The following is a 15,437-nucleotide window of genomic DNA, read 5'->3' as shown; positions in this document are numbered from 1 at the left end:
CTCCCTCGCCTGGGTCCCCCGATCTGCGCTCCCCTCCAGCTGTAAATAGTTAAGTACCAGCGGCAGCGTATAGATTAAGAGGCAACGGGCGGGGATCACTCACCTTTTCCGCATTCCAGCGAGCGCTCCACTGACGTCACTTCCTGCAACGCCGCCCACTTACTGGGCGGCGTTGCAGGAAGTGACGTCAGTGGAGCGTTCGCTGGAACGCAGAAAAAGTGAGTGATCCCCGCCCGTTGCCTCTTAATCTATACACTGCCGCTGGTACTTAACCATTTACAGCTGGAGAGGAGCGCAGATCGGGGGACCCAGGCGAGGGAGGGAAGGTCCGACCCTCCTCCCCACCCGCGGGGGGGGGGGGGGGCCGCGATTTTTTAAAAATGTTGCCTCAGGCGGCAAAAAGTCTAGGGCCGGCCCTGTGCATATGGGCCAGAGATGTGTAATAGGGAAGATGTGCTGCATCTCCCAGTGCTGAATTTACATTTTGTGGACCGTTTCCATAGTGATGTGTTTTTTCTCCATTCTCCATATTAAAACTTTACAAATGATCAGCCCCGGATTTACATCACAGGATCCTATAGGCACAGATGTACTGGCACCCTAGACTTCACCCTAAATGCAAACCTGTGCTAAACTTAACTGCACCGCAAGCGTACTGGCTGTCCCAGCTGTCACTTCCTCCTTACTTCCCTTGCCCGTCATAAGTAGCTACAGGTGCCCATTAGTATTAGGTAGCTAGAGGTATCCTCAGTATTAAGTACCTAGAGGTGTCCCTGACTGAAGGGAGATCTCATCAGTGTCTTGTACTCATACTGGGCTGCGTGATCTGGTGATCTGGTCTTTCTTGTATTCCTGTTTTGTCATATTGCTGTAAGTCACCCCTAAATATTGTCTGTAACCTAAACTAATGTCCAGCGCTGCGTAATATGCTGGCACTTTAAAAATACAACAAATAAATAAATAGACATCCAGATGGGGGATGCCTGGAGGGGCAAATCACTTCTCTCATATGCTCATGATGGCCACTGTGGACTCCCTTATGGCACCTGGACCTTCTTAGCTATGGGCCTCATAGCAGACTCTATAGTTGCTATGGTGATCACAATGTCACTCCAGCATTTTATTGTCCCCTGCAATGTATTCCGGCTTTCTACTGTTCTCTGTAATGTAATCCAGCTAGTGTCTCCTGTAATGTATTCCAGAATTTTTACACACTTTTGGTACTTTTTCAATTGCAGAGTGCTGATTCTGCTGAAAAGGTATTTTAAAAAGAAGTTGAAAAATGATCTCCCAGGAGAAAACTCAGGAGAAAAAATGAATTGCATACGGGCCACTTTCTATTTTTGCCAGGTATTTGGAGTATCAAAAGATAGGTGCACAAAGACATGCTTACACAGGTTGATCACAGATTCAGTCATGTGAGAGTCAGCCAATCAGAGCATATTATTGATGGATGCGCTGTGATTGGCTGTTTGCCAGAGCTCTGGGGTTTGGCCTGATTACATTTCCAATGCAGTCAAGTTGCAGAGAAGCTGTGGAAGCAATGGAGGATGCAAATTAACAGATGCCCAGTGCAAAGAGATGTCTGGGAAACTGTTACTACAGCCCAACTTAAAATAATTGAATTAAAGTTCTCACCATGGATGCTGCACACAACTGCCATCACACAGTGCTTATTAACAAATCACTTAAAGGGGAACTAAAGTAAGAGGTATACGGAGGCTGCCAAATTTATTTCCTTTTAATCAATACCAGTTTCCTGGCAGCCGTGCTTGTCTATTTCTCTGCAGTAGTATCTGAATAACACCAGAAACAAGCATGCAGCTAGTCTTGTCAGATCTGACATTAATGTCAGAAACACCTGATCTGCTGCATGCTTGTTCAGGGGCTATGGCTAATAGTATTAGAGGCAAAGGATCAGCAGGGCTGCCAGGCAACTGGTATTGCTTAAAAGGAAATAAGCATGGCAGCCTCCATATACCTCTATCTTCAATTGTCCTTTAACCACTTGATGACCCACCCTTTACCCCCCCTTAAGGACCAGCGCTGTTTTGAGTGATCTGTGCTGGGTGGGCTGTGCAGCCCCCAGCACAGATCAGGTTGCAGGCAGAGAGATCAGATTGCCCCCCTTTTTTTCCCCCCTATGGGGATGATGTGCAGGGGGGGTCTGATCTCTCCTGCCTGCCTGGGTGTTGCGGGGGGGGGGGGGGGGGGCACCTCATAGCCCCCCTCCGCGCGAAATTCCCCCCTCCCTCTCCTACCTGCTCCCCCCCCCCGGCGATCGAGGCTGCACAGGACGCTATCCGTCACATTATCCCCGGCCCTGATTGGCCGGGGATCGACGATCTGCCTTACGGCGCTGCTGCGCAGCAGCGGCGTACAATGTAAACAAAGCGGATTATTTCTGCTTGTGTTTACATTTAGCCTGCGAGCCGCCATCGGCGGCCCGCAGGCTATTCACGGAGCCCCCCGCCGTGATTTGACAGGAAGCTGCTTCCTGATTAATCAGCCTGCAGCTGGCAACGCAGTACTGCGTCGCTGGTCCTGCAGCTGCCACTTTGCCGACGCACGGTATAAGAGTGCGGTCGGCAAGTGGTTAAAGCACAACTATTGGCTAAAAGAAGTACAGAGAACTAGGGCTGACTTGTTCCACACTGCCCTGCATGTCCTACAAGCCAGCACTGCTATTTTGTGAAGTGCATTAGTATGCAATCTCAAGCCCTTTAGGCATAGGCAAACCAGGGAGATGCCTGGGGTGAAAAATGTAGATGGGGGCACCAAAGAGGTAGTCTTAGCACAGTTTACTTTACGGAATTCTTATAGCTATCTGCTAGTTACATTAAAGCAGCAGGGACAGCCATGCTATCCCAGGAGAAAAACACATATATAAGTAGATAACTACTTGTTCTACTAACATAGCACATGTATTGTACTGTCCACATTTTGATTGCAGTGAATTTTATATAGTAAATAAAGAGAAAACTGATTTATGCATTTTCCATCTTTGCTGCTTCTGACTAAAGCCAATCCTGATATAATCTCCTCACTTACTCTTTTTTTCCCTCCTAGAAACTGCACTGTCATATCTAGCTTGCTTTGTAAACACATGTGAGCTCAGCATAGATCATATTTCAGCATCCTTTCCCTTCTCAGCCTTGTGTCTGAACTGAACTGCCCTCAGCCAATTAGTGAGGAACAGGACTGTGGAAGGGGAGATAACAAGCTTCCTTCTCCCCAGCAATGTACCAAATGGAGCCAGGCTGACCGAGATTTATTACAGCAGAAACATTTATGACTATATTGGAATTCTTGCAATGCAGGGTCAGAATGTAGACTTCATAATAAACACAGAGCAGTGGGTAAATGGAAATTGATTTTATGGCTGACAATCCCACTTTAAGAGAGGGATGGATGGTTATTCTAATGTCTAGGTGGGCATGCTGTGATGATCAGTGCAACTTAATTTCCAGGACAATATTCTAACCTGTAAGGCCACGTTCACATTACCAAACGCAGATGGCCGTGCGATCGGAACTCAATGCGTACAAACGCACGCCATCTGCATTTGCATACGTTGCGTGGCTGATCCCATTCACTGAAAGTGAATGGGTCAGCCGCACGTTTTAGGAAAAAAATGCATGCAATAAGCATTCGCGGAACGCACTGGTCCGCAACACATGCAGTGTGAACATCAGAAAGTGCAGTCTATGCACTTCTGATATCGTGCGTGTCGGCCTCCTGCACGCGTTGCCGAAATATGGATGGCAACGCGTGTAATGTGAACGAGGCCTTAAAACCTAGGCCACGCATAAACAATATAATATTTTGAATATATTGGAAGAGTTTGTTATATGGGTTCAGTGAGTTTGGGCCAGTGAGATGTTGATGGCCTGGTAATAATTTTTGTATCCTTTACAAATATATTTTGAGAAACAACATTTTTTCTATGTAAACTATCAATTTCTAATTGGTGCCCAAAAAGCTAATGGATTTGGGTTATGATCTTCCTGTTTATGGGATTCGGGTAGGGAGACAAAAAGTGCCTTACCTGGGGTGTCAAAATGGCCAGAAACAGCCCTGTGCAACCTCCCCCCTCCCAGGTTCCAGTCTAACGGGTTGCCTGAACTCTTGGCAGTGTCCCCTCTGCTGCTTTTGGCCAGTCAGAGGTTCCAATAGACCTCTAACAGTAGGCGGCGCATGAATGTGCTGCCTAGTGTACGGGAGCTCTGACTGGCCAGACACTGCAGAGGAGGTGTGGTTTATTCTCTAACATGGCAGAGAGGCTCCTGGGAGTGAAGGAGGCCTCCAACCAATAGCAGCTCTGGCCAGTAATACATACAGGGCAGTGATGAACTGTCAGCACTCTGATTTACATTGAATTTCAAATTTTAAAAAACTTCTTTGCTATCAAGAAGCAAAGAATCACAACCCTTGCCTGGGGCACATCAGAATAAAGTGAGGGAGATCAAAAGTTTAGCGAATTAGACTTTGTGGTTTTGCTCACACTCCTCCTCTGTAGCTGCTGCACAGAACTAAATTAACATAAGTCACATAACAGCTAAATTACTAACAATGCAGCAATTTTGTCCATGTTCTGATATGATCCAACTGAGGGTTCCAAACTTTTGCAAACTAATAAAAGAACGCTTAAAAAAAATCCATTCTAATTTTTTAAATAATAAACCCCCTATCTTTGTATACATACACGTTGTTTCTTGTCCTGTCAGTGGATCGCTGGCCTCCTCTCCAAACATCGCATAGACAGTCACCGTATATTCCGTGCTGGGGGTCAGTGACTCTAACTCCACATCCGTAACAGAGCCTTGAACCCTTATCTGCAAATAAACAGAGGCATACAAATTAATATTGGTCATATTCAAAACAGGGAATATCAGCACACAACACGTTTAGCTCCCAACTGTCCCTCTTTTTGGAGGGACTGTCCCTCTTTGGGAACCCAATGCCTCTGTCCCTCTTTCTTCCTCATTTGTCCCTCTTTCAGGACTGATGTACAGATCTACCTTATATACTTGCATATAAACTGTAACGATTGTGGAACTTTCTCTGTGATCAGCGCACAACGCGTGCGCTGATACGGCGGAAATCCTCCACAAGCGTATAATTGCAGGCACCCAGCAAAAGGTGCTACGCACCCGTAGAGGGAAATTCCTGACGGCAGATGGCGCTGGGGAGTGCAGAGGAACCAATCCTCTGTACCTCCACAAATGCCAGACAGGAATTGTACGAAGCGCAGAACGCAATCGCAAGAGAGGCGATTGCGAATGAGAACGAGCAAAGGGACAGGTTGTATGTGTGTGCGCCAACCTAGTTGCCACCCCGCGACAGTGCATACACAACAGCAGATATGAAACAGGAACGCAATCGCGAGAGGTGCGATCGCCAGACGTGACACAAGGCAGATCAGAACAGAATACGAGGTTAGCAAAGGCACAGCAAATAATACAAAGAGAACGATAAGGAAAATAACAAAGGCTAGCTGAACGCGAACACCGCACTCATTCGCAACAGTGCACGCGTTCGTGCGCGGTCTCCGGGTGTTACGCACAACAGAGACAAGCACACCTAACTAACCAGAGACAGACAAACACGAAACAGAGAACGCAAGCGCTTGCTTAACGGTTACCTCACCGAGCCTCCAGCAAGTGTTCGTAGCAGACAAGACAGACACGAAAACAGGGACAAGCGAGAGATAGGATCCACAGCACTAGCGAAAGTGGCCAGCGCGATCCAGGAAGACAAAACAGAAGGATCCACAGCACTAGCGCTAGGCGAGTGCGATCCAGGCAGACAGAGTAGCAGAACAGAAGGATCCACAGCACTAGCGAAAGTGGCTAGCGCGATCCAGGAAGACAGAACAGAAGGATCCACAGCACTAGCGCTAGGCGAGTGCGATCCAGGCAGACAGAGTAGCAGAACAGAAGGATCCACAGCACTAGCGAAAGTGGCTAGCGCGATCCAGGAAGACAGAACAGAAGGATCCACAGCACTAGCGCTAGGCGAGTGCGATCCAGGCAGACAGAGTAGCAGAACAGAAGGATCCACAGCACTAGCGGAAAGTGGCTAACGCGATCCAAGGAGACAGAACAGAAGGATCCACAGCGCTAGCGCAAGATGCCAGCGCGATCCAAGTGAGACAGATCAGAAGAGATAGCTGGTAGCAACCGCTGCACCAGCTATACTCCAAGAACAGAGATCAGAACCATTTCCTGTCGACCACCGCTGGGACAGGACAATAGCTACAGAACAAACGAACAGATAACTGCACTAAGGAAACCTGCCTAGTGCAGTTTTCCAGAAATTACTCTAAGCTGATCTTCAAACAGAGAGTAAGGCTGACACTCCTCCAGAGTGTTTCACAGGAAGACTCCTTATGACCAGCCAAGCATTGTTGGAAACAGATAGTACTTATAGAGCAAGCCCACAATGGATGTGGCTAGGCAATTTGCATGATAAACGTATGCAAATTCCTCTGCAGCAAAATGCAGAACTGACAGAAGCTCTTCTTTCCAGAGTCCTGCAGCATGCAAACTTAAACAATGGCCAAAAAGCTGCCTGCCTGCACAGGCAGCCGAGCAGATCATTACATAAGCCTAATTTTTCTGCAGAAAAAATGTGCTTAAAAGTTACCCCCTCAGCTTATATGAGAGTCAGTGGAGCAGAACGGATGGTGGAGCAGGTTTTGTTAATGGCAGAGCAGCGTAAGGATTGTGCACTAGTGATCCTGCTCTTGCAATGTGACTCCCTGCTGTGTCTGTGTCCTCTATCCCCTGCAACATGGTGGGCAGAGTGCGCTGCTCAAGACTACCTGTGGACCCGGGCTTGTGGAGAGGAGCGTGCAAGCAGCGTGTTGGTGGTGTAGTGATCGTAGATGCTTCTTGTGTGGCAACTGCTGTGTCTCATATCTATGACGCCATCTAGGGCTTGATTTACTAAGAGGTGCTAACCTACTTAGCACGTCTTAAGTCTTTAGGCGTGCTAACCAGGGTGCTAAGTAGGTTAGCACCGGTTTTCTCAATCAGATCGTGTGCTAAGTACCGCGCGCAAAATTTTACGCGCGCAAAGTCCTATGCGCGCGCTAAGTCCCATAGGCTTTAGTGGGCACTTCGCGCGGTACTTTGCGCACGATCACTACTTCTCACATTTCAACTGAGTTTAGACGTGCTAAGGGCCAGTGCTAAAGTTAGCACCGTTTTGTAAATCAAGCCCCTAGTGGCATCTTGAGACACAGCTGTATGATCCTGGGGCATATCTGGCTATGGGGAGGGGGGCCTGACTTGTACTGGGGGCACATCTGGCTACTGTGGAAGGAGCTATACTGGGGACAAGGCTTATCCGCGAGTCAATTACTTTTTCCTGGTTTCTTAGGGAAAAGTCAATACCTCGGCTTATACATGGGTTGGCTTATATGCAAGTATATATATGGTGTGTTAATATATGTATTTTTCTACTGAAAAATGTGTTTAACTGACTCTAAACTTTATTCCCATCAATTACATTTATATATTTCTTATTTGCAAGTGTTAAAATGAAGAAAAAAATAACAATGATAAAAAGGACCAGTGTGGTCTGAATGATAAGACTACATCTTTTGATTCTGAATTCTTCGTGATTTGAATGGTGAGGGGTGTGGCGGGGGCGTGGTTAGAGGTGTGGCAGGGGCATGTCTTAAAATGTCTCTCTAATTGCAGAAAGCTGTGATGTATGGACACGGCTTTACTTGAGTGAGTGATATGGTGATTATCGGGATGAGGCTAGAGCTCTTCAGTAGCGGTGTTCAATCACATGCTAATAATTCCGATGTTGTTGCATTTCCAAGCCACACAAATTTGCATAATATTTGCATTGACTTAGAATTATTAGCATCTCACTAACCATCCCTACTGTTTTATGCACAGCAGAGAGGGGGATAAATGGCCACACTGAAGGGGGTGAGATGCAAGGGCTGCCAGAAAGTAAAGACTGCTCTTATTAAAAGAAAACCTGAATCGCTTTTAAACTACAAAGCTGGACACTTGATTAAGAAGAGGCTTCTCATGTTCCCTCGAGACATGCCCCCTGCAGCTGACCGGGACCCTCTTACAGTTCACGGCCGGTCTCCTCTTCATGAATGAGCGTTTCTATACTGCGTCTGAGTGAGTACAGCCATGTCTGCGCAATAGCATGGAGCCACTCATGCACCCGTGACTTCCGCTTACTGCACCTGCGCGAGTACGGCCATGCTTGGAAATGGCAAGTGCCACAAGCACATATCAGACATGGTCTAGTCAGTTGGGCAGCATAGATACCTGAATTCCTGGACACACAACTCACTGGAACAACCTATTTTTGAGCAATCTTTGGCATAATATGGTAGCCAGTTGCTGTCCCTTTGACGTGAAAATAAGTCTCTGCACTCTCCTCCCTACAAAATCTAAGAGAACACTGTTTATTTATCTCTGACCTGATAATATCACTACAGAGTTGTAAAGTAATGACAGCAAACTACTCTCCTCCTCCCAGGGAATTCAATGGCAGAGTTAATTAGTAAACAAGTGTAAAGTACACATTCCAGGAGTAGACAGTAGCAGATTATATACCTTACTTAATTGTTACATCTAAAGCCCAATCTACACAATACAATTCTTTGTACGATTCGATTACGATTCTATTACGATCCAATTAAATCCAACATGTCCGATCGGGATTCGATTCAATTCAATTCTGATTTTCCATTGCAAAAGAATGGCAAATCGAATTGAATTGAATCGAATCCCGATCGGACATGTCGGATTTAATTGGATCGTAAATAGAATCATAATCGAATCGTACAAAGAATCGTATCGTGTAGATAGGGCTTTATACATTATTAAAACAAATAAACTGTTTAAATAAACAAGAGGGATAGACAAATAAAATGTGTGGGTTTAATGTACAATAGAACTGTTTACATTAACGCTACAATGTATGAAAGTGGATAAATTGTGTATTTATTTTCCTTTTAAAATGCATAGAAAATAAGGTAATTACTAAAAACAAATATCAGCCACAAAAAGCCTAATTTGTCCTGAAAAAAAAAACAATACATAGATCATCATACTTGACGGTGTGCACTTTACTACCACTACCACTCCAGTGTATGATCTGGCATTGTATTACTATCTGCATTGTGTTGTGTATCTTATTGCTTGTTACCTGTATTGTTGTATCTATTGTCTAAATGTGCTGTCACCCGTTATCATTGTCTGTAATCCTAATTATTGTACAGCGCTGCGTAATATGTTGGCGCTATATAAATCCAACAAATAATAATAATTTAGTTATGATTATTGATAAAGTTATTGCCAACGTAATCAGAGGTAAGTTGAACTGTGAAAATGACCAGGGTAGGGAAGTGGTTAAGGAGGGTAACTAGCTTGCTTATTTAGAAAATCTTTCATCTCAGCTAATTGGTAGAGATGAAATTGGTAGAGGCACAATGCTCCATACGCTAGGATTAAACTGCTTCCCAACCGTTAGACAGCGTATACTTCACTTAACATCCAGGGGCATAGATACATGTACCCGAAGCAAGTCACCTTGGCATACAGTGCTCAGCTCCGAGTGGTGAAGCTGGGCGCCGTCATAGCAGCAATGCAAGAGTAATTTGTGGATCCACTGGCTGCCAGACCTCTAACTTCATCTCTTTCCGAGTTCCTACAACTCAGAGGGAGAATAGTATTTAACGCCGCCGGGGAGTCTACTGGTAACAGGGAGAGCCGCCATTTGGCTTGTTCTGTGCACAACACACCAGTGGCCGAACAATATGTATGTCACGTATCTTTAACTCGTGGCGCTCTTGTGCGCACGGGCGCCCGCGACCCCCCACAACTGAGTGGTAATAGGTGAATGGGAACACGTGTTCTCAAAGCCAGTCAAAGTGCCTGCAGTGATGACCACTGGCATCCGCGAGATGTCGGTGGTCATTAACAAAATGAAAGTAAACACAATCACATACACATTACTTCCTGTGTTCAGTACACAGGAAAAAAATGGGGACATCTAGTGGCCAAAATGTAAAAAGACACTATATGACATTAAACTAAACAGATGACCAATTACTTATTAAACTATCCCCCTCCTTCTCCATAGTTACTACCATAAAACACATAACCCCCCCCCAAAAAAAAAAAAATTGATGGCACTGGTTGTGTACATTACAATTCCTTCATCTCAGGGGCTCATAAGTAATTGGACAATTGACAATTTCATGGGCAGGTGTGGGCAACTCCATCTTTATGTCATTAGAGAGAGAAGAGTTGAACCTGACAGATGCAAATTAAATTACACAAATAGAATACCTTGCATGACAGATACAGTAAAAGCAAACGTCTGTTACTTTCTGGATGACCCTCATTGAATAGTTAGAGAATGTTTTGTAACAGAAGGAAAACCCCAAAAGAAGTACTGGGGAAAATCTCAGCTTGCAATATTTGATGCTGAAATATAACCTGTGCTTATCAGCACTGCTGTCATACAGCCCGTCCTTCATTCCCTGAGGAGGCAGCCATGTTGTAATTCTTCATTTTATAAAAGCTTGAAAAATCTCTTAATTGTCATTGCACGTTACCTCTTTCCCATCAGCTGCTTCCTCAGTGAGAGGAGCGTAGAGGATCATGTAACCAGTGGCTCCTGCCACTCCGACCCATTTCGCTCTCATGCTTCGATGGGTGACATCGTAGAGTTCAAGATCAGAGGCCATTGGTAATGCCACTGGGGATTGACACAAGAAAATAGGCTTAACATTGCGATGAGCAGGGTGCTTCTACAACTAGGAGATTCTAACTGCCAGTACACACGCTAGATTAAAGTTGGTTGATATCGACCGCCTCTGCCGATAGTCTGTGTACAGCAGCCCCCGACGAGTGATCATCGCCCAGCCAGCGATCCCTCAGACGGATCAACCCGACTGAGAAATGGCCGATACCTTTGTTGTTGTCACACGCCCTGTCCACCCGTGACATGATATTGGCGCCGCCGACCCTCCTGCATTGCAGCAGAGCGCGCCGTCATCCTGTAGACTGACAATGTGTCTGCACTGCCTCCACCCATCGATGTCGCCCTAGGGATTGGGTCCTGATCCCTGTCGGGCGACATCTATAAAGCGGGTGCACGGGCCTTTAAACAACCAGCATTATTGGGATATTTGACAATCTGTCAGTTGGCATCAGTTTTGTATGTGTTTTTATGGGTGTGTTCACACATAAATCTGTATATATCTCCAGTCCAGTCCAGTCCTGTTAGTTTTGTATCAGTTTTCTATGGATGTGTTCACACATAAAAGGTGTACACTTCTGGTCTAGTCAGGTAGACCCGATAGTAAACAGATGCAAAACTGACAAGACGGGACATTACTGCACTGGAAATGTGCAGACTTATGTGTTAACCAAGCCTTAAAGAGACACTGAAGCGAAAAGAAAAATTATGATATAATGATTTGTATGTGTTTTACAGCTAAGAAATAAAACATTAGGAGCAGAGACATAAGTCTAATATTGTTTCCAGTACAGGAAGAGTTAAGAAATTCCAGTTGTCATCTATGCAAAAGAACCATTGAGATCCACGACTTTCAAAGCTGCTCAGCTCTGTCATCTGAAGCCTGTTATCTCAACTGTCAGTCACTGTATTTTCTATTTCTCTCCAGAGGACAGTTCAATAGTTCACTAGCCTGCTCTGTAAAACCATTTAGAATGCTGAGTAGTGTGTAAACTGCAAATATTAGAGAATGATGCAATGTTCTTGTAATTATCCATGCTACACAACCAATTCATTATATCATATTTTTTTTCTCTTCCGTGTCTCTTTAATGTAGTTGCATTACTTAACAGAGGATAGATTAAGAGTCCATACGTTGGTACAGTGGCGTTCCTACCATAGGGCGGCATGGGGCGCCCCGCACCGGGTGTCGGGTGCCCCAGGGGGTGTCACCAAGGCCTCCCACAGAGGCCTGGGCACTATGCAGGCAGGACAGGAGGGGGAAGCAACCCGGAAAGGAGGGGTGGCGGGGAAAGCGGCGGGGAGGGGGGCCGGACCCCCCACCTCCCTCACCTGGGTCCCCTCCTTCTGGCGCTTCCCCCTCCTAATTAGCAGCAGCTTGATGAGCGGGCAGGAGCGGGCCTTACTCACCTACTTCCTGCGTTCCAGGCGATGGCGCATAGCGTCATCGTCACCTGACGCTGGTCTCCACCTTCTCCACCGCCCACTGTGCTTCCTGATTTGCGGAAGCACAGTGAGCGACAGAGAGACCAGCGTCACGTGAGGATAACGTTATGCGCCATCGCCTGGAGCAGGTGAGTAAGTCCTCCCCGCCCGCTTCGCTAAGCTGCTGGCTGCTGCTAATTAGGAGGGGGAAGCGCCGGAAGGAGGGGACCCCGCCACCCCACCTTCCAAGCTTCCCTCATACCGGGGGCACCTTGGCTACACCGGGGGCCACTATGCTACACCGGGGGCCACTATGCTACACCGGGGGGCACCTATGCTACACCGGGGGCACCTATGCTACACCGGGGGCCACTATGCTACACCGGGGGCCACTATGTGTACACCGGGGGCCACTATGCTACACCGGGGGCCACTATGCTACACCGGGGGCCACTATGCTACACCGGGGGCCACTATGCTACACTGGGGGCCACTATGCTCCACTGGGGGCCACTATGCTCCACTGGGGGCCACTATGCTCCACTGGGGGCCACTATGCTCCACTGGGGGCCACTATGCTACACTGGGGGCCACTATGCTACACTGGGGGCCACTATGCTACACTGGGGGCACCTATGCTACACTGGGGGCCACTATGCTACACTGGGGGCCACTATGCTACACTGGGGGCCACTATGCTACACTGGGGGCCACTATGCTACACTGGGGGCACCTATGCTACACTGGGGGCACCTATGCTACACTGGGGGCACCTATGCTACACTGGGGGCACCTATGCTACACTGGGGGCACCTATGCTACACTGGGGCCACTATGCTACACTGGGGCCACTATGCTACACTAAACTATACTGGGGCCACTATGCTATACTGGGGCAACTATACTAGCTATACTGGGGCAGTGGCGGTGCCAGGGGGGTGGTTTGGGTGCTGAAGCACCCCCAGCGTGAACTGCTATTCGGCGTCTAATAGACGCTGTGTCAGTTCACTGACAGCAGCAGCCCGCAGCTCCAACAGCGGCAGAGCAGGGCTACAGTAAAATGGCGTCCGAAGCCCTGCTCTGGAGACGGAGTCTGCAATGCAGGGCTTCGAGCGCCATTTTCCCGTAGCCCTGCTCTCAGCGCGGGAGTTTCAGTTGCTGGCTGGCTGCAGAGGATCGTGAGAGCTGCGCGCCGGACGGAGGCCGGGACAGGAGGTCTGCTGCTGCTTCAGGTGAGTAAACTTTTATTTAATTTATATTAGCAGGTGTATCGACTGTTCTGGCCAGGTCTGCTACATGATTGAAGTGTTTTCTGGCCAGGTTGGCCACATGATTGCATATATTTTCTGGGCAAATCTGCCAACATGATTGCATGTATTTTCTGGGCAAATCTGCCGACATGATTGCATGTATTTTTTGGGCAAATCTGCCGACATGATTGCATGTATTTTCTGGGCAAATCTGCCGACATGATTGCATGTATTTTCTGGGCAAATCTGCCGACATGATTGCATGTATTTTCTGGGCAAATCTGCCGACATGATTGCATGTATTTTCTGGGCAAATCTGCCGACATGATTGCATGTATTTTCTGGGCAAATCTGCCGACATGATTGCATGTATTTTCTGGGCAAATCTGCCGACATGATTGCATGTATTTTCTGGGCAAATCTGCCGACATGATGGAACGTGTTTTTTGGGCAAATCTGCCGACATGATTGAACGTGTTTTTTGGGCAAATCTGCCGACATGATTGAACGTGTTTTTTGGGCAAATCTGCCGACATGATTGAACGTGTTTTTTGGGCAAATCTGCCGACATGATTGAACGTGTTTTTTGGGCAAATCTGCCGACATGATTGAACGTGTTTTTTGGGCAAATCTGCCGACATGATTGAACTATTTTCTGGTCAAATCTGTTCACATTACGTGTATTTTCTTGAGAAAACCTGAACAATTATGTGAATTTTCTGGGGAAAGGCCCACTGTCTTTGTGTTGCACTTTTAAGGGGAACCCGAGGTGAGAATAATATTGGGCTGCAATATTTATCTCCTTTTAAGCAATACCAGCTGCCTGGCTGCTGTGCTGGTCCTCTGCATCTAATTCTTTCAACCATAGACCCTGAATAAGCATGCAGCAGGTCAGGGGTTTCTGACAATATTGTCAGAACTGACAAGATTAGCTGCATGGCTTGTTTCTGGTGTAATTCAGTTCACTACTGCAGCCAAATAGATCAGCAGGGCTGCCTATTGTTTAAAAGGAAATGAATATGGCAGCCTCCATATCACTCTTATCCCGGGTTCACTTTAAATTAGTTAGCTCTGCCCTCATCCGGTCATGGCCACGCCCATTTTTCGCCGCGGCGCGCAATGCGCGCCGCATGTTATAGCCGCACCCATTTTTTGTTAGCTATACTGGTGCCACTATACTATACTAAGGACAACTTTAGGGGGGGGAGCGAGCCTACACCTGGCATTACCCGCCGTGTCACGTTTAGCATGCCACATTTGCTGTTTTTTGGTTTTTTTATGGGGGGGGGGGGGGGGGGTGTCTTTTTAATACCCAGCACCGGGTGTCAAATGCCCTAGGTACGCCACTGCGTTGGTACCCTAATCCTTTAATATTGGAGAATAATGGTTGTGGTGTATATAGGGATACCTGTGTGTAGCACGACTCATGGATCAGCTGACTGATATTCAAGGCTTTGATTTGCTGCGATCGCTTCTTGCTTTAGCACATGATCATGACTGAGAAATTAGAGCCTTAAAGGGAAACTCCAACCAAGAATTGAACTTTATCTCAATCAGTAGCTGATACCCTCTTTTACACGAGAAATCTATTCCTTTTCACAAACAGACCATCAGGGGGCGCTGTATGGCTGATATTGTGGTGAAACCCCTCCCACAAAGAAATTCTGAGTATGTACTGTTGGCAGTTTCCTGTCTGTGAACCCTGTTGCATTGTGGGAAAAAGCTGTTTACAGCTGTTTCCAACTGCCAAAACAGCAAGCAGCAGCTACATCACTTGCCAGCAGTAAAAATGTCACCATGTGATAAATGTCAGAATGTAAATCAGGGACTTAAAGGATTTTACAATGTGCAAACACTGACTGAATCATTTATACATCATTATTGTAAAAATTAAGCACTTTTTTATTACATTATTTTCACTGGAGTTCCTCTTTAAAGGGAACCTTAACTGAGAGGGATATGGATGCTTCCTCTTAAACAATATCAGTTGCCTGGCAGTGCTGCTGATCT

General features: G+C 46.7%; 1 protein-coding gene across 5 annotated transcripts in view; it reads right to left on the bottom strand.

The window, feature by feature from the left end:
* Nucleotides 1–15,437, bottom strand: part of COL14A1 (collagen type XIV alpha 1 chain) — a 430,812-nt gene that overhangs the window by 152,771 nt on the left and 262,604 nt on the right. For all 5 annotated transcript variants that reach the window (XM_068237960.1, XM_068237964.1, XM_068237961.1 and 2 more), the window contains 2 exons: nt 10,607–10,749; nt 4,706–4,835 (listed from right to left, as the gene is read on the bottom strand). In XM_068237960.1, the coding sequence (XP_068094061.1) occupies nt 4,706–4,835; nt 10,607–10,749 (273 nt within the window). The remainder of the gene's footprint in view (nt 1–4,705; nt 4,836–10,606; nt 10,750–15,437) is intronic.

The sequence above is a fragment of the Hyperolius riggenbachi genome, chromosome 5 (genome assembly GCF_040937935.1).
Source record: "Hyperolius riggenbachi isolate aHypRig1 chromosome 5, aHypRig1.pri, whole genome shotgun sequence".
NCBI lineage: Eukaryota > Metazoa > Chordata > Amphibia > Anura > Hyperoliidae > Hyperolius > Hyperolius riggenbachi.
The sequence above is the reverse complement of the archived record's forward strand: the minus strand, read 5'-3'. Positions and strand labels throughout refer to the sequence as shown.